The sequence below is a fragment of the Podarcis gaigeae genome, assembly GCF_964106915.1.
Source record: "Podarcis gaigeae genome assembly, chromosome: 14".
Taxonomy (NCBI): domain Eukaryota; kingdom Metazoa; phylum Chordata; class Lepidosauria; order Squamata; family Lacertidae; genus Podarcis; species Podarcis gaigeae.
Genome location: NC_139690.1, coordinates 22,022,649 through 22,042,787, shown reverse-complemented (window position 1 = coordinate 22,042,787; position 20,139 = coordinate 22,022,649). Strand labels below are relative to the sequence as shown.

The following is a 20,139-nucleotide window of genomic DNA, read 5'->3' as shown; positions in this document are numbered from 1 at the left end:
GAGAACAGCCCATATGATGCTGATTGAATCCTGGGAAACGCCAAGAAATTAACGTATTTTCCAACCAAGATAGTCAATCCATCCACTTCAAACAAACTTTCATTCTAGTGAGTTAACTGTGACATCACCGGGAAACTGGGTTGAAGCCTTACCTCAACCAATATGGCCTTAGGCAATTCATCATCTCTCAGTTTAAGCTCCCTTTACAATACATTATGCAATACAGTAAACGCAAGCCTACCTTACAGGGGTGCTCATCAAAATTTTATGTGCAAAGCACTCCACATGCACCATGGAAGAGCTATGAAGGTAAACAGTATACCTCTTCTAAAGAGCTTTAATGTGTTTTAGCATTTCTTATCAAGTTATCCTCCATGTTTAGCATACATCATTCATACTAGCAAAGCAGCTTTCCCTAGATTTTGTAAACAGAGAAGTGTTATCTTTATCTGTGTCCATCGTACGGAAAATGGATTCAGTTTAAGATTTCCGATAAGATCTGTGAAAGTTCCTTTTGTAAAGTAAGAAAGCAGCACCTTCCTGTACAAAAACTCACAGAGCATGCTAAACTTGCTGTAGTATTTATGATGTTGACAGTGCAATCCTATGAACATCGCTCAGCAGTTAAGCCCCACTGAGTCCAAGGGAACTTACTCCCAGGTAAGTGCGCACAGGATGGCACGCCAGGGCTCCCAGATCCTATGCATAACTTGCAGGAAAGAGCCTCTCAGCGGCCTTTTTGTCTCAGCAGAACACACACAGGGGTTCAAAACAGCACATACACAGCCAAAAATTCAACACACACTCCACAAATGGAAGGAAGACTAAACAAAGTTGCACAAGAGCCCAGATAACAAGCTTGCTGCAATCTGCCTTTTATAATTAGTTTCTAAGAGCAACAGTGACAGGCTAACTAAGCTAGGAAAGTTCCCTTATTACTCAGGCGTACGAAAACCGCAGCATCTCCCAACATGTTAGGGAGTTTTACGATTTTACAGGGTGTGAAGGTGTTCAGAAACTTTTGAAGCAAGGCAACTTCCAAGTATTTAAAGAGCTTGCAGAGTTTGAGTTACATACACTCTGCAGATTCACTTTTCCGTATAGGTGGGAAATCCTATGTCAATCAAGGTTTGAGCAAGTTCCTTTTTTAAAAAATGAAATACACTATTTGGGGTTCAATACAAAACACATTTTCTAAGGGAGTGAGCCAAAAATCAGGAGAGAATTTTAAAGCTTTTTAAATGGCACCTACAGAATCTGTCTGGAAAACCCACTCAAGAGAGATAGCTTGCAACAGCATAGTAAGCAGGGAGGAAGTCTAAGTCGACAAAGCACTTCCCAGTTAAGTTTAAGTAGAGATCTTTTTTTCTAAGAAAGAATACCTCAAAAACCATAACCACAAGAATGTTTTGAAAAGGCTGCAATACTACAGTTCTTTTAAGGAAGTGTCTTAATATGGTGAAACAGGGATGGGCTTTCAAGCTTGGAGTATCTAAGATCTTGATGATGAAATCCATTCTTTAGGAGGAACAGATGGGAGGAAGCGAAAGAAAACTACCGGTAATATTTTCTGTTCCCTGCTTACCAGATCTACTACAAGGGCTTTGGCAATGTGTTAATTTTACAGTAATTTTGCTTAGCTTCTCTTAGGACCCATCAATACACAAACAGGATTAACTAAGCAGGTAGAGAAAAATTCTCACCCCAACCCAACCTAAGCAAATTAAGTTATTTCTAGATTTTCACGGTTCCAAATTTCAGAGTAGCAGAACACCCATCATCATTTTTCTAACTATTAACATCATCAAAGCATATTTAAATACTTAAAATAATATCCTAGTAATAGCAAATGAATCAGTTAAGAGGCTTCTCACAATCACTACTTTAATCCTAAATACATACTTAAAAATCAACCAGATTCAAGATGATACACCTCCATGTGGTTAGAAGCAGGTTGTGAGGTGGTTACTCCAAATAACCAAAGTTGCAATTCTAATCCCACTTACTGGAGAGTCAGCCGCATTGAATTCAACGGGACTTATTTCTGAGTAGGCACAGTTAGGACTGTAAATCACCACCAACAAAACCTAGGATCCATTGTGTACATCCTGAGCAAAGGAGCTTGGCTTTAATGGAGTACTGGTTTACAAGGAAAGGAAAGTCTCTGTTCAAAACATTATAACCAGAACACAGTGTCTTCATCACAAAATCTAAATATGGCAAAGTTGCCGGAACAGAAGGACTTCTTCTGAACAGAGGATAATTATGGCTTCATTCAAGTTAGCCATTTAAAATCAATTTTAAAGCTAGTTCACAAAATGGGGGTGGGTGGGTTCTGAATTAGTACAGTACAGAAAGCTGAACTGTTCGTCAAATTTAGAATGCCAGTTTGTTTTAAGATGCCTGAGCCACAACACAGGTAAGTGAAAGAGTTAAGACTTAAGCCTACATATACAAGGAAGAAGAGGAATAATCACCTGTGCCAATTAAAAATTGCCTCCAAGTGAACACATTAAGCATCTTTATGTTTTTTTTTTCCCCTTTTAGCGCAACTGGCAGCGATAAGCACTTAAAATAATATTTGCATCAAAAATGAGTTTTTCCTATAAATCTTCGACAATTTAGAAAATTTGAGTTTATCTGCTTAGGCCCAAGGTCATCTACAGCTGATACCAGGTCATATACTAATATTGTATCCTCTCATTTATAACCCACGTTAAGTGTTTGATTTCAGTGGTATAACCTCCAGAGCCGAATTTTTACCCTTATTTTTGTTCCGCACAGGACAGGACCAAGGCTTCAACTGCATTCATTACCTTCTGACATCGTTTGCACCTGCTATCAAATAACTACTCACCTTCAACCCCAATTCCACTGTGAATACCCCCAAACACACCACCTGTCAAGAGAACTGCACAGTCATAACTGCATCCAATTATGCAATCCTTTGCTCAGGTACCAAAACAGTTTGCAGCATCCACAATTCAGTTAGCCAAAGATCATACTGGCTTAAACGGAGCTGGCAAGCAAGCAAGCTGTCAGAATCGAAGGAGGCACAACCAATACACAATATTTAGGAACGCACTCGTCACCATGGACCCTTGACATATAACCTCTCACTGGTGGTTTGCAATGAAATATCCAGTCCCTCTGCCACCTAGGTTCTTAGTACACCAATCCCCTTAGTGGTGAGGCCATTTTGCACTCAAGTATCTAAATTACACTGGGAATTACCTTTTACGCTCTCTCAAGCTAGCTATATTCGCTTTATCAGCAAGCACATTAAGAGATATTGATGTTGATACTATACACACACACTCACAGAAATAATTACAGCTATGAGGGGTTTTTGCTACCTATTCGGAGATAGAGATCTAAGTGAACAGAGCTGAAATGTGCTCTACTAAATAACACAGTTTTAGTGCAGCAAATGGGGACCAGCACTGGGGTGATTTCCCCACCCCGCCACACAAATCAATAAGGTACAGAGGGAGGTTGTTTTGATGTCAAAGCAGCCTATATTTGTCAACGCCTTAAGGACTGAATGGAGGAAGCTCAATGCGCACCTCCGGAAACAAGCTAAAGGCCAGGTAAGAATTCAAGTTAAGTGTCCATGCAAAACCCGCCTCATGCATAAGGGGCCGCCCACCTGCTTGGAAAAGCTTAACACACAATTTGTACCAACACACACACACACACACACACACACACACACACATACACCTCTCTGCATGCAAAACATTTCAGTGCTGTACAAAGACATCTCAGCAAGAACCATAAGCGTCCACAACAGATCACTTGCTTTCTTAATCAACTGTGTTTACTATTTTCTTCATCAATCACATTTTAGCAACTTTAAAATTAAGTGAATTAATTGAAGCTTCCACATGCACACACCCTGCCTTCCCCACCCCCAATCTTGGTCTCAACGCTTGTGTATTCCTATTTAGGAATGCATGGCTTCTTATGACCGAAAATGGAAGAGCTTGTAGGACTATGACACATTCTATTTTTTTTAATAAAAAAAATCACATAAAAATTAAGACAAAATGTTCCTTCCTCTACTATGAGGAGGCGCTACATCATGAAATTATCTGCTCAGGACCATTTCTCTTAACATGAGCATTAAAACACACACACACAAACACAGGAGCACCACACAATGAGGATGCTTTTAACTGAACTATGAAGATGAATTCCCCCCAGACAGAAGCAGCTATGTTATGTTTACTATCTGGAACACACACCCTGAAAAAAGCCCTTTTAGTCCAACAGCTCAAAAGAAACCATTTTAGAAGGAATCCCAATGAATCTAAAAAGAATGTGCAATCTTATTTTATTTGTGCTGGCTACTAAGAATGCTGTTCAGATGTTTCCTTAAGGATGGGAAAGTTAACACAGGTAAAGTATATAACAAAACTTTTACACCAACATCTTAAAAATTACCCCTGGCTTGAAATTCATTCAAGACATTAAATCGCACTTGTTCAACTGTCTACTTCCAATTCTATTGCCAAACATGCATGCAAACCTACGCAGCCATTTAAAATTTGATAATTGCTCTTCCCGCATTCTATCCCCAAAGCAAATTTGTGGCCAATGTTTAAATTCAGAAAAAAACAAGGCTTTCTGGGGTTCCCCTCTGCTCCTTTTGTGTGTGGCGGGAAAGGTCAAGCAACAATTGCAAAAATCAATTTATAGCCGGAATTTTCACCACATAGTAAAGAAACAAAACAAAACAAAGAGCAACATGACCTCTGTATCTAGTAACCTTACCACAGCAGGTCCAAAGCTCTTTTATGTCCAACCAGCACCCTTTCAACACTTTTTAAAGAAGTGTATTAATAATGGATCACTCTTAAGACAAAGGAGGTGCATTCCTTTTATTCAAGAACATTTTATCACCAAAATAACTGCAGGGTAAACAACAAATCCAGCCGCCAGCTTTGATTTAGGAGCACATTTTTCCCTCGTTTGTTTTTACAGATTCACACATTGTAGTGGCAACGCTTACAACTGCATGAAATGCATCTTTTCCCACTCTCAACCAACGCATTTCTCTGCACCCAGGCAGTAGGAGACAGAGGGATGCAGAGTTAAAATGGTTGCATTGAAGAAATAGTCCCCCCCACAACTGCACACATACACACTCTCCAGCTCCTCTGAAAGGAGCAAACTGAATAAACCACATGGGGGGGGGGGGTAAAAGAAGGAAAGGAAGCATCTCCGCCCCTTAGCTATTCAAACAGACCATTATCCGTGATAGCTCCAGAGTTATAATTAATTGCAAGTTGGACTTATTTATATATGCATATTTACAACCCAACTCTCCCCCCCACTCCCAATTCCTCTTAGAACCCAAGCGGGCGGGCAGGCAGAGGGTTGGGGGGAATCAGAAATTAAGCCTTAATCGGGACTTTAAAAAAAAAAATTCTCCCAAGCAACCAAGACAGACGCTGATCTCGAAAAGATGCGGAAGGGGGGGGGGGGCTGGCTGGCTGGCTGGCGAGAAACACGCACGCACACAATCCAGACATCTTTGTCCACACACTGGAGACTTTAACCGTTTGCAGAGCGATGCGCACCAGCAGAAAGGCGCGCGCCCAAGGAACCACGTTTTCGCAACGCAGGAACTCGGGGCACGTTTAGACACAAAAGAAAACAAGAAGCAGGCGGGGAACGGGGAGAGGAAAACACCGCCAGCATCTCTCTTTCTCTCCCGATTGCTCAGACCGCTGCCGGACCCACAACATTCCCCACATCAAACCCTTCGCCCCCGGGTCGAAAGAGAAAAGCATCTTTACAACTGCGTTGTTTTTTTACGCAGCACTGGTCTCGCAACCATTCATCTTTCCCCCTTTTTTGGTCCGGGGGCCGGAGACTCACAGCATCACTCACCAGGAATACAACAATCAATATAAATGATATTTTCCCCACAAATATCATTCGAATGGTGAGTGCATTATTTCGAACGCATTAAGAGGACATCACCAGTCTCTCTTCTGAGATTTTAATAGGTTTGCTTTGATGCGCAGCAGATATACACACGTGTGTGTGTGTGTATACACATAAACACTCACACACAATATGAGGGTTATATAGTCCTGGAATATACATCCTAACAAAAGGGGGGAATGCTTATTTTCTAAAAATGGGAATAATATCTATTCTGCATTTAATAAACTAGAAATCACACCAACAAATGGAGGGAAGAGGAGGGGTTGTTGTTGTTTTAAACAGCCGTTTTCAGGGCCAATTTCAACAACACACCCGAGCATTTTAAATCACCCATTTTCTCTCTCGTTGCCACCGCAATGCGAGGCACAGGTCTACACCCACCCTAATTAAACCCCCAACACCCATTAAATTGAGGGGAATCCCCCACGCTCCTCAAAATAACAATACTCACTTTTTCCATTTGCTGGCCACAGACAAAATGCAGTCAAGATAATCAGAAGTCCCCCAAATAAGGTCAGAGACCCTCCTCCGGCGCCTGACTTCATTCCTCTTTTTTGTTATTATTATTTTGGAGCAAAACGGCCTTTTCTTGATAGATATATATACACACAAAATCCCAACAGTTTTAAGTCCTCAGTTCTCCTTCCCTCCCCAGAAAAAAGAATAATGGGGAGGGGGAATCCAAGCCTCCCCTTCCTTCAAAAACTCAGGGGAGGAGGGGAAAATAAGAAATTGGAAAGGTGAAAAAAACCCGAGATGTTTTGGAGCAAAGGGGTGTTGTTTTTTTCTCTCTTCTCCTCCCTCCTTAGGAAGGAAATTGTTCTGTCCCCCTCTGAATGAGAAACCAAGACGGGGGAAGGGGAGGCAGGGGGAAAAAGCCTGCTTTGGTGCCTGCAAAATAAGGTAACAAGACTTCCCCCGGTTTTCCCCCCTCCTGAGACAACTTCTTCCTCCTCCAAAGTACTCCGAGAGGCTGGAGAAAGGTCGCGGCGCTCAGCGTTGCCTGCAGTCACCCAGAAGTAGCAAACATATACCACTTTGGAGCAAACAGTCCGCATCTTCGACCTCCATCTTTTCTTTTGCTCCCCTTCTCTCTCTCTCTTTTCCCCTCCCTCCCTTTCTCTAAATAAAAACACAGAAGAGGCTGGGAGCTGCGTGCGTGCCTGGGCTTTCCGATAAACAAATGAAGAGATCCGCAGATCGAAGGATAGAAACGAGGGGAGAAAATAGTTCCAGCGTCCCCCCCTCCCCCCGCACAAATTTTTCCTTTTTTAAAAAACACCCGAATTTAAGAGAGCGGAAATCAAGCTTCCCAAACAAACAGCCTTTTCCCCCCTTCCCCTTTTGCAAGAAATCTGAGGCTCCCTTAAAGGGATCTCCCAAAATTACCACCACCCCCTTTTTCCTTTTTTTTTTTTAGCTTTTGACTTGGAGAGAGACAAAATGCGGAATCAAAATGAATGGAAGGAGGCAGAGTGGCTTCCCCCACTCCACCTCTTCCCTCTCCCTCCCCCCCACCCCTCCAGGCGCCTTCCCAAAAAAGGGGGGAAAGAATAGAGAGGTCCCAGCAGGCAGAAAATGCAGGCAGCGAAAGGCGGCCGAGGTCGTTTCTTCCTCAGCACTCCATCCCCGGGAGCTGCTGTTTGGCCATTGCAACGAGGGAGGAAAAGAAGGAAATCCAAGCAAAACAAACAAACAAAAATCCAAGCGGCCTTTTCTTTTTGTCTGTGGGGTTTTTTTTTTGGGGGGGGGAACAGAACACAAAAAGCCTTCCGGGCGCCTTTGGAAATATGTATATATTATTTCATTCCATTCCCAATCTCTTCCTCGCCAGTCGACCCAAAGCAAAAGCTGCAATTTGCAAAAAAAAGGAGTTGTAAAAACGCCAGGCGATGATTTTGGTGCTGTCTTGCTGGGGATCCGTTGGGGCTGAAGAGGAGGCGGAGGGAGAAGGATCCAGTCGCTGAAGGTCAAAGCTTTGCAGCAAAGCAAGCAAACAAACAAAACGAGAAAACCACCCGACGCTCGCTCTCCTCTCCTGGAGCTCCTTTTCCTGGGCTTGGCAGAGGAAGGAGGGGGCGGTGGGCGAGCGTGTTGTCCAGCCCTGCGCTCGCTTTCTCCGCAGGAATCCGCCTCCCCGTTGCAGAGGTTGGCCTTTGCACAGCGTCTCCTCCCGCTGCTGCTGCCGCCGCCGCTGCGGAGCGAAAAAAGGAGGAGCGCCAGATGGGTCTTCCCTTGCTTTGCTTCTCCTGCCGCTGGATTCACATGAAGATTTTTTTTTTTTAATCTTTTGATTGAAGGGTCTTGTTGGCTTTGCGCAAAAACACACCCTCCTCCAAGAAGGCGCCGTGCGAGGCTGCAAAACGATGCAGCCGGCTCTCAAGCAAGGATCACGCTTGCTGTGCGGGCTTTTTTTTTTTTTTTGCTCGGTTATTATGGCACAGGGACCATAGCTAGGGAAATCTACTCGCGCACGCGGGAGCGTGCACACACAGCCCAGAGAGAGGGAGGTAGGATCGGAGAGGCGCCCTCGGGGTCGCAAAGCAACGGAGGAGGTGGAGGCAGACTGCGCTACCACAAGAGCGGCAACAACAACAACAACACCCCCCCCCCCCGCAACACACACACACCCCCGAGGGAAAAAAGGAGAGGGAGGGGGAAGAGGCCCAAGCGGCGCGCGCGCGCAACAGCAGTTTGCAAAAGCAACCAGCGCGTCCGCAAGGCCCGGGCAGGCGCGTGGTAAAAGCAGGAGCCGCTCGAATCCAGGAACGGAGCCGCGTTTGGCGGCGCAGGGAGAAGGCGCGCGCGCCGGTGGTGGTCAAAAGCGGCGGCGGCGGCGGCGGCTGCAGCTCCTTCTTGCAACAAGGCAAGCCGGGAGGAAGGCAAAGCTAATGGCAAAAAGCGAGGAGAAGGGGAAAGGGAGAGAAACGGTTGGTGGGGGGGAGAGAATCACGGTTAATAAGCCCGCCCAGGAGAAGCTGCGCGCAGGCGCTCCTAGCAGCAGTTGCATTGAAGCGCACTCACACGCTTCTCTCAAAAAGCGTGCCCGCTCCTCCTCTCGAGTCAGAAGTAAGCCTTTATAAATGCAACGCAAAAAGAGTTGCAGCAGAGCTGCTTTGACTGCGCAGGGGGCGTGGTTGAGGTGGCAAGGCGCGCGCAGATGTGATCCTAAGCGTGGTCTTGCTCAGAAGTGAAGTGCCAACTGGGCTTCGGCGGGGCGTGCTTTCCAGTCATTTATAACCGCTTGAAAGTTTTTCTTTTGCAACGCAAGCGGTATATAAATTTTAGGGGAGGGAGGAAACTTGAAGGCAAGCAGGGAGGACCTGACTGCAAGAGCAGCGCTCCCCACTTGTGATTCTTTGCAACTGGTCTTCAGAGGCAATCCTAAACTAGAAGGACCGATCCGATGGTCTGTCTTAGCATGAGAACATAAGAGGAGCCCTGCTAGAGCGGGCCAAGGGCACATCTAGTCTAGCAACCTGTTCTCACATTGGCCAAGGACAAGCAGCCAAGGTTAGCTTGCCAGGAGGTCAGTTAATTGGCATTGGCTATGGGCAGATATAGGATGCGGGTGGTGCTGTGGTCTAAACCACTGAGCCTAGGGCTTGCCTATCGGAAGGTCAGCAGTTTGAATCCCCGCAACACCCTGTTGCTCACTCCCTGCTCCTGCCAACCTAGCAGTTCGAAAGTATGCCAGTGCAAGTAGATAAATAGGTACCGCTCCGGCGGGAAGGTAAACGGCGTTTCCGTGCACTGCTCTGGTTTCGCCAGAAGCGGCTTAGTCATGCTGGCCACATGACCCGGAAAAACTGCCTGTGGACAAACGCCGGCTCCCTCGGCCAGTAAAGTGACATGAGTGCCGCATCCCCAGAGTCATTCACGACTGGACCTAACTGTCAGGGGTCCTTTACCTTTTTATGGGCAGATGTAAAGGGCCAGGAAGAGACCACATGGGAGCCAAGAGACTGTTTCTCAAGTATTTATGTATTGCAAAAGTCTTAACTTTCCCTCCCTCTTCACACACTCCAAATGCTTCAAAACTCTCAACACAAAATGTTTGGCCTAACATGGATTTCAACAAAATGCCATTTACGTAATATTGTTCTAATTTTGGGCTTGGAAGCATCACATCAGTAGCAAATGCAACCCAGTTTTATACCATATCAAAAGAGGTAAACACTTGTACACCACTTAATAGGAGAAACCCCTTTTTCCCTTTCTTTCTTTCTTTCTTTCTTTCTTTCTTTCTTTCTTTCTTTCTTTCTTTCTCTTTCTTTCTTTCTTTCTTTCTTTTTAAACCTGTCAGTATCTCAGTAGCGCAGGGCGACTGGAAAGCATTAAGGGCAATCCTCATAGGCTTGCCAACTTTTTCTCTCTGTCCCTGTGCCTTTACTAACAGCCTTTACTGACACAGAAATTTAGTGAGGGAAGCTTTCCAGACAGTTCTGCATCTGTCATTGGAAAAGTGTCACCTCTTTAATTTAGGCATGCCAGATGTTTGTGTGTGTGTGTGTGTGCATGTTTAACGAAGAGCAGAGAGTGTGAAAAAGTTGGCAACTCAACCAAATTTGTGCTGAACAATTTTGAGGCTAGAAAAGAACTGTGGCTCCATTGTAGAGCATCTGCTTTGCATGCAGAAGATCCCAGGTTCAACCCCGATCATCTCCAGGTAGAGCTAGGAATGTTCCCATTCTGAAATCCTAGGGAGCCCCTTCCAGTCACATACACTGTGTAGACAGTTCTGAGCCAGAAGGATTGGTAGCCCAAAAGCTAGCTTCCTATTTCTCTAACCCAACCTGTGTGTTCAGGAATGCATCCTGTTGTTTGTCCATGGGATCTAAAACAGATAGAGCTTCTGAATATGGAGGCCTTATTAAAATCGGAGCTAGTCAGTTTTTATTTAGATCCTGCCTGTCATCCATTACCAGTTGCACTGGCTCCCGGTGGAGTATAGCGTCAGGTTCAAGGTGCTGGTTTTGACCTTTAAAGTCCTTTGTCACTTAGGGCCCACGTATTTACGGGACCGCCTCTTCTGGTATGCCCCACAGAGGACCTTGAGGTCCATGAATAACCATAGTTTAGAGGACCTGGGCCCTAAGGAAGTCGGACTATCCTCCACCAGGGCCAGGGCCTTTTCAGTGATGGCTCCGACCTGGTGGAATGCTCTGTCCTAGGAGACTAGGGCCCTTCAGGATTTAACCTCCTTCCATCAGGCCTGTAAGACAGAGCTATTCCGCCTGGCCTTTACAGTGGTACCTCAGGTTTAGAACTTAATTCGTTCCGGAGGTCCGTTCTTAACCTGAAACCGTTCTTAACCTGAAGTACCACTTTAGCTAATGGGGTCTCCCCCTGCCGCCGCACAATTTCTGTTCTCATCCTGAAGCAAAGTTCTTAACCCGAGGTACTATAACCCAAGGTACTACTTCCAGGTTAGTGGAGTCTGTAACCTGAAGTGTCTGTAGCCCGAGGAACCACTGTAATTTGAATTCAGCCTGATCTTTTATTTCCCTTCTCTTCCCTCCCCCTCCCCTTTTATGAAGATTACCCGCTCTGAGACTCCACAGCTAATTCTCCCCTGGCCTCCTCATTGGCCCAAGTAGGACTAACTCAGCCAGCTAGCCCTGGTGACTATCTAATGCTTATTGGATGGATTTCCCCCAAATTGATTTTTGAACTTTGAATTTTATTGTTATTCATGTTTTTATACTGTATTTTATGCTGCTTCCATGTTGTATTACAATTAAGTGTTTTAAATTTGTTGTTAGCCGCTCTGAGCCTGGTTTTCTGAACCGGGAAGGGCGGGGTATAAATAAATAAAAATTATTACTATTATCCAAAGATCTTAAGGTCACACACACCATTTTATCCTCACAACAGCCATGTGAGGGAGGCTAGGCAGAGAAAGAGAATGACTGGTCCAAGGTCACCAAACCATCTTCATGGTTTAGTGGGAATTTAATCATGGGTTTCCCGACTCTTCCTCCAGCATGTTTGAGTTTGTCTAACCCTTTTTTGAAAGGTATTCGAAGTAGTGATCCTTACCACATCTTGTGGCATTGCTGCTAAGATGCTAGCCAGCACCACATGTGCCTGAATTCTGTGCATGCTGCTGTTATTAGTATAGTGGTACCTTGGGTTACATACACTTCAGGTTATATACACTTCAGGTTACAGACTCCGCTAACCCAGAAATATTACCTCGGGTTAAGAACTTTGCTTCAGGATGAGAACAGAAATCGTGCTCCAGCGGCACGGCAGCAGTGGGAGGCCCCATTAGCTAAAGTGGTGCTTCAGGTTAAGAACAGTTTCAGGTTAAGAACGGACCTCCGGAACGAATTAAGTACTTAACCTGAGGTACCACTGTACTACTAGTAGTAGTAATCTTTATATCCTATCTTTCTCCCAAGCTGGGATTCAAGGTGGCTTACAACATTTAAGAAACATTATGAAATTCAAAGTAATCAAAGCAAACTAGTTAAAAGCAATAATTAAAATGCATCAGAACACATTTGGAACCATTAGCTTTGCTGTTAATCCTATTTCGCCTGTTGGTTCTACCCCGGTCACTAACATCCTACTCACCTTCCAGGTGGAAAACTTGACTCTTAAGAACAATGCAAGAGCTGTAGCGCCTGCCATTCTGCACAGATACAATGCAAACCACTTGAGTGAGGATCACAGACTACAGTTGGGAACCCCTGAGCTAGCAGATTTTGATCAACTAGAAAGGTGTCCCAGATTAATTACAGCACAATCCTAACCATGTCTGCTCATAAGTATGTCCTATTGAATTTAATGGGACTTTAACATCTAGGTAAGTGGTTTTAGGATTATAGCCTAAGGATGGCATCTCGTGCTAGTCCTACTTAGAGTAGATCTGCTGGAATTAGTGGATGTAGGTATTGATTTGAGTGGCTCTAAGTTGAGTACAGCCCTAAATCAGCGTATGTTTTTCAAATTTTTAAGAAGGAATACCTGTGAGATAGTGCCTTCTTCAGCAAACAAACAAACAAACAAACAAACAAACAAATAAATGCACCATTTTGTTTCTGGAGAATTACTGCTTTTCTCATTAAAAAATTAATTGATTCAGTATGCACAATCAGCTACAATTCATTTGATTAGTTAACTACAATCAGGTGACAGCCCTAAAAAAAGGTGTTTCAACAATCGTAAGTTGCAATTGCACATTCAGAGCAAAGGGTTGTCTCTAGTTTTACTCAGAGTAGGCTCACTGAAATGAAGGGTCCTAAGATAGCCAAGTCCATTAATTCCAATGGGTCTAAGTATGACTAACGTTGGGTATGACCCAAAGCTATAAAATTCAACACAGAAAATAGTTTGTACTTGCAATGTCAGTCTCACAACTATATGAAATGCAGCAAGCCTCCCTTAACGGACTGAGCAATCTCAGTTGTCGACTAGAAGGACAGAAGAGGGTTACCTGCAGAAGATGCATCATTTACTGAAAGTTTGGACTGAAAGCTCCCTTGATTTTTCTGTTGGATCAGGAAGGTGGAATCTGCCACTGGTTTGTGGTGGTTTTCAGCAATACATTTTAACCCTACCTAGAAAAATGGAAAATGCAACAAAAATATACATCCCAAGTTGCAAATCAGTTAATCATAACTTCATTTTGTATTAAGATTGGGGTAGGGAATGTTTCACGGGAATTTTGCCATAAGAACAGAACAGTTAGAGGGTCCTCCAGTTTCTCGAAAGAGACCACACGATTGTTTTTATATTCCAAAAAAAGACCAGTTATACCGTATAGTTTAAAATGCTGATTACTATAACCATCTTAGCTGATTTCCATTTGCTGTAAGGAACTAGGCAAATATTAGCATGTTGTGAAGGACAGCTTTTAAAAGCATTTCAGACTTGATAGTCATCAAGGTGACATCAGGTTTTCCCTGCATAGTCCTGCGTTCTGTGTGTTTTTCTACATTTTGTATGACTGCATCTTTGAGAAATGGATTACTCATATAGGTGCAACGCTAGCCAGATGGAATACTGGTCCCAATATGAGAGGGAAGGGAAGAAGGCTGGTCATTGTAAGGGGCTCGAGAACACAAAATTAAAACCAAGCTGGACACGAAAGTGAGCAAAGTTCTGTGTGGATCTTGTTAAACCTCATAATGCATTCATTTAGAGGGGAAAGTGCACTTAAAGTAATAACCCACAAAGTATTTATTCAAAAGGGAATTCCCTCCCTCCCATGTTCATGGTGAATGTACAACAGTGTTAAATCATGGTAGCCTTGTTAACAGATGAAATGATCATGGAAATCATAGAATCATAAGAGTTGGAAGGGACTACAAGGATCATCTATTTGATTGATTAATCATTTGCCTTTCAACCAATTAAGTGATGGGGTTTAATTATATTTTCTGGTGACCAAAGCCTAGCTATTGGGAGAAAATGGAATTAAGTGTACAATTTCAAAAGTAAAAGAATGGAAATCCTTCCTTAGGGTTATTCAAGTCCATTTATTTCAGCAGATGTATAGTACTCCAAGTATAATTTAACATTGCATATCTCCCGTATATATATATTAATTTCTTCATTGTAAAAGACACCAGAACCTAAAAGAATCAACCAGAGCACTCTTTAATTGTGTTTTACAGGTATTTCTTAATTGACTTTATTGCATTTCATGTTGTAAGGCTACTTGACATATTTTTTAAAGCATGGATCACAAATATTCATACAATAAATAAGTCAACCCCAGTAATTAGTGTGCTGTTGTTGTCTTACATTTAATACTCTGTCCTATACTCTAGAGACACCAACAGTGGCTCACAATAAGGATGAAAAACATAGTAAAATGTTTTTATATGCAGTCTTTCAGTTAAAATTAGCAGCTCTACATTATATGCAAGCAGACAGAATTTGTCAGTTCCTCAAGTGCAAAACTAAATAACTAGTTCAGAACATTTTCTGAACTCTTCCTATATACTTGTGAGGCTTAAGAAGTCTACTGTGTTTTGTAGATGGGAGATTGAACTTCTATGGATCAATAGCAGAGGCAACAAGTGTCAATTCCCTCAAAAGTTGATAGTTCAAATCTAGCTTTCATTCCGCTAAACTCTTATTTTTTGTTAAAATAGTTAATATAAATAGATGTAAATAATCCCCCAAATATTCTAATTGGCAATTTCATAGGGAGCTCCCCAAATTAACACATCTACAACTTCACACAATCATGGATATGTATTATGAAATCACGTTTGCTCTGTCCTCCAGAGTAATTAACATCTGGTGGCTAGAATGATCTTCCACCACCCATGATATTTTGCATGATCTTTTGCAGCAGACATCTCTGGGATAACAGTCAATGGCTGAACACTTGCACCAAAACCACTGTATACACCCCAGATAACAATAAATGGCATAGAAGACTACACTTGGGGAATGGGTGAGTGCAGACCAACCTTTCCCAATCTGGTGTTCTCCAGATGTTGGAGTCCCAACTCCCATGAGCCCAAATCAACATGGGTGGGCAGTGTTCACGGTAGCCCAACAACCTTTGAGGACTCAAAATTGAAGAACACTGGGTTACACCCGCTAGCATGGTCTCCTATAATATCAGCCAGATCTTCAGGGGAAACTCAAAAGGAGAACAAGATGGAGATAGACTTGTCCTGTTATTTCCCACAGTATCTGGTAATCTGGTGACCATTTAGCTTCTGGGATAAGTTCAAGGTGCCACGTTGGGGGGAGGGAACACACAGAGTATGCATGCGCATTCAACTGCATAACAGCCTCCGAGTCACCCAGGACATCCTAGCTGCAGAGATGACAAGAGTCATTCAGTTGTCTGGAGAGGTCACTTCCTGGCTCACATGGTGAAGCTGTTTCATCGGAACCCAACGATAGCAGTATTGAGGCAGCACCAGGTATTGAAAGTTTGCGCCCATAACCATTTTGTGCCTGGGACAACTGTCCCTGTGGCCCCTCCCAGCTCCAATACTTTGCTCCGTTGCCTTTCTAAGCTTAACACCATCACCATCTCCTACAGCAGAGTGTTCCACAGAAATCGTTATTCATCAATACTGACGGCTTGGGAAAGTTTGTACTGATGGCTAATAATATAGTAAGTTTTGAGAAGGTTAATTTAGTGACTCTTGAAAATTGTTAGCTTATCCAGATTCACTATATTTAGCTCTTTAAAAAAATGCTTCCCATGCTAAATTGACTTTGTGGGGAAACCCAACTTTTAAAATTGGGGAAAAGATGGTGGTATAGAAAAATTGTGTGGACATGGTACTTTGGATAGATTAAGATGAATTTTTAGCATACACCGTGTTACGAGATAAATACCAGCTATCGGATGTAACCCAGTGGCAATACCTACAGCTTCAACATTTGTTAAAAACTTTGTTTGGACTAACTGCATTTTCAGCTACTGAGACAGCTGAGATACTAGAACTTGTTAAATCCTTCAAAACTAAAAAAAAACAACTGATAATTTTTATAGATATTTATTATCATTTGATATGCAGATGTTAAGAAATGAATGGAACAAAGAATTTGAGGTTCCTATATTGCCTTGACAGGGGGAGAGTGTTTTAACTTCTATAACAAGGGTGCCGGTGAATCTTGAATTACAACTTACACAACAGAAAATTGTATTTATTGGACCCTACTACATTTGTATGGAAAAGGATTATATTAAGATAGCGTTTCACTGGAAATGTAGTAAGGATAATGTTTCTTTAAAACAAAAGTTTTTTACAATGTTCTATACTTAGTATGTTTTGGAGAAAAATAATGGATTATATAAATATGACACTGGAAAAAGCTAAAATTTTCGGAGGATAATATTCTTTTGAACTATATACCTAACTACATGGAATTTGACACCTGGACAATGTAAATGGATACCAAAGCATGGATAAGTATAATGAAATTTGGAACTTATTTATAAAAAATAAACTAGGTTAAAAATTTTAATTGTTAACAATTGTTATAGTGATTTACTATTTTCTTTTCCTTTTTTCCTTTTTTCCCTCTTAACTGTTTCTTTTCAAAAATAGCAACTTTCAAGCAAAGAATAAATAAATAATATAATATTAGACCACCAAGGAACACCTTTTCATCCAAACATGCTCGGCTTCTTCTGTTGAAAATATACTTCACACTGTTCAGCCTCTTAATGAATTTTCATTGTAGTGTTTGAATATAAATTAAAATTTATTTTAAATTAAAACAATTCTGGTGTTGTTGGGGTTTTTTGTTTTTAAAGCATCCCTCCCAATCATCTCTGTTTGCAAAATGTTTCACTGTTTCTTTTTGAGGATAATTTGTGTCTTGCTTATCAGAACAGTTCAGGGGCAGAATCAGGCTGGAATACAGGGTTTTTTTCCCAGCAGGAACTCACTGGAACTCAGTTCCAGCAGCTCTCAAGCTGGGTGCCAATACCATTCTAAGAGAAAGAGGGTGGTGTTAGTGGTGAGTTACGGCACCTTTTTCTAGAAAAATAGCACTGCTGGAATGTGATGGGTTTTGAGTATGATCAGGGCAGAGGTAGGCAGCTCAGAGAAGGAGCCACGGGAACCTGGTGGATTCTAAATATCTGGTCAGAGGCCTCCCTTGTGACAGGCTGCCACTGGGAATAACACAGGTAAGGGGACTGGCACTGGTAGTCGCCCCCCCCCCAAGCGAATATGTTACTACCGGTTTCTCGGTTTCTCATTTCCCTTAAGTTCAGTTCAACACGTACAGTAGATTCTTTTTTGTTTTGTTTTGTTTTGTTTCTTCTATTTTTTAAAGCCCTCATGAAAATTTGTTGGTGTTGTTTTAGTGTGTATTTCCCCCCCTAATAAACACATTTTTGCAATGTTTCCCAGTATACACATTTTCCCAGTATACACTGGCAATTTCTGCTATTTTTATTTGTCCCATTTTAGTCTGCTATTATTATTACTTATTAGTCACATTCAAGTACCTTAAAGCAACTTACAAAGTAAAAAAATACCCTGGTCAATTGATTTACATACCACATTTCCGACAATTAAATCTGTGCTCAAAGTGGCTCACACAGAAATCCAAGTCTCAGTATAATAATAGAATAACTACATGCTTAAGACATATCTCTTTGTAACGTAACACTAAAAAAAAAAATCAACAATTAACTGTTCATTTAACATATATAAACATTTAAGTAAGCATGCAGCTTACTAGCAGGTCAAGTCAAAGTATCCACAGCAAAGACATTAAAATCAGATAAAATACAGTGGTACCTCGCAAGACGAATGCCTCGCAAGACGAAAAACGCGCAAGACGAAAGAGTTTTCCGTTTTTTGAGTCGTTCCGCAAGACGAATTTCCCTATGGGCTTGCTTTGCAAGACAAAACGTCTTGCGAGTTCTTGCGAGTTTGTTTCCTTTTTCTTAAAGCCGCTAAGCCGTTAATAGCCGCTAAGCCGTTAATAGCCGCTAAGCCGCTAATAGCCATGCTTCGCAAGACAAAAAAACTGCAAGACGAAGAGACTCGCGGAACAGATTAATTTCGTCTTGCGAGGCACCACTGTAGAATGCATTTTTGAATGTTAGCTCCACTATTATATGCATTGTTATGAACACTTTTCCCTAACCAACATTTTCAATTAAGGAGAACTGTGTTGCAAAATTCAGAACAGTGTGAATTATCAAGGATAGGTCTGTGTTTCAGTTTGCACATTGTTTTGGGACGTGTGAATGGAGCAGTGTTGTGTGAAAATGCCAACAGGACCAAATTTCTGTCCTAACCCTATTCACATGGACCCGAAGTGGTTTAGTTATGCTGCCCACGTGACCCAGAAAGTTCTCTGTGGACAAACTCCGTCTCCCTCAGCCTGAAGCAAGATGAGCGCTGCACCTCAGTCAAGTTTGACTGGACTTAACCAGTGGGACGCAGGTGGCACTGTGGTCAAAATGACATAGCTTAGGGCTTGCCGATCAGAAGGTCAGCAGTTCGAATCCCTGCGACGGGGTGAGCTGCCGTTGCTCAGTCCCTGCTCCTGCCAACCTAGCAGTTCAAAAGCACGTCAAAGTGCAAGCAGATAAATAGGTACCACTCTGGCGGGAAGGTAAATGGCATTTCTGTGCGCAGATTTGGTGTGCCAGAAGTGGCTTAGTCATGCTGGCCACATGACCCGGAAGCTGTATGCTGGCTCCCTCAGCCAGTAAAGCGAGATGAGTGCCACAACACCAGAGTCCTCCACAACTGGACCTAATGGTCAGGGGTACCTTTACCTTTTAGCCATCCAGGGATCCTTTACCTTTACCTCTCCTACTGCACACATTTTTATATGCAGTTCTGTCTAATGCACACAACACAATTTCCCCAAATGTAATGAATTTTTGTATGTTATTTTCACAAACATATGCATACTATACCCCAGTATATTAATCTTTGTACACATTGCTCCATTGCGAAAAGTGGAGAAATGCAAAATATGAAAGATGTGGCTGCGTTTTCAGTTCACATGTTGTTTAAGAAAATACAAAAATGTTACGTTCCCCTTTAGATGTGAGCTGGATTGAGCTTCTCCCCCATCCCTAGTTACAACACAGGCTGGTTGTGTTCATCCTTAAGGGAGTCTATTTTGCATTGTTGCAATCACGCTAGAGCTTTATTGTGTGCGTAGCAGGATTGCTCCTTGTAAAACATAATGCTCTCAAGAAGGCATAGTAAAATGGAGACTATCAGGATTTTAATGAGCAATATGCTTTTATGTGCTTACAAGCTTCTGGTGCTATATAACACCTGAGCCCCCAAAATGCTAGAATAGCTGCTCCCAAATCACACTATTAATAGTGTATAATGAAAGTAGACTAGAGCTGAAGTGGCATAGATCTGGCCACTTGCTGCAAGTAAGGTGTGAGCTGAAAATATTTACCATTTTTTGCATTTGTATTCTCAAAAGTATCTGGACTGACTTTGCCCTGCAAAGGAATGTTGGGTTCTAGATAGAGATCATAAAAATCTATCAATTTCAGGACCATTCAACACTTACTATTTTATGGTGTCATAGTTGCTGTTTGATCTGACATTTTTTGCAGTGAATCTGTAGCTGATTGTCTGAACCCTTTGGTCATATGTTGCTGTTATTAGAGAAGGATTTTTCCTTTCCTTTCCACACTAATTGCGGGTTGTACCTGAATGAGAAAAGTTTCAGGGCTGTAGTCACACCCCA

The 20,139-nt window shown here is 42.5% G+C and overlaps 1 protein-coding gene and 1 long non-coding RNA gene across 2 annotated transcripts in view; both read right to left on the bottom strand.

Annotated features, from left to right (window-relative positions):
* The window catches only part of IGF1R (insulin like growth factor 1 receptor), a 179,120-nt gene extending 170,450 nt beyond the window's left edge, over window positions 1-8,670 (bottom strand). Inside the window, exon 1 of the mRNA XM_083713065.1 lies at window positions 6,410-8,670. Within this exon, the coding sequence (XP_083569191.1) occupies window positions 6,410-6,503 (94 nt within the window). The 5' untranslated portion in view covers window positions 6,504-8,670. The remainder of the gene's footprint in view (window positions 1-6,409) is intronic.
* Window positions 8,671-12,997: 4,327 nt separating this feature from the next.
* LOC310831981 overlaps window positions 12,998-20,139 on the bottom strand; it is a 48,982-nt gene continuing 41,840 nt past the window's right edge. The window contains exons 3-4 of the long non-coding RNA XR_014558085.1: window positions 19,960-20,101; window positions 12,998-13,526 (exon numbers count right to left, since the gene is read on the bottom strand). This is a non-coding gene — a long non-coding RNA (uncharacterized lncRNA). The remainder of the gene's footprint in view (window positions 13,527-19,959; window positions 20,102-20,139) is intronic.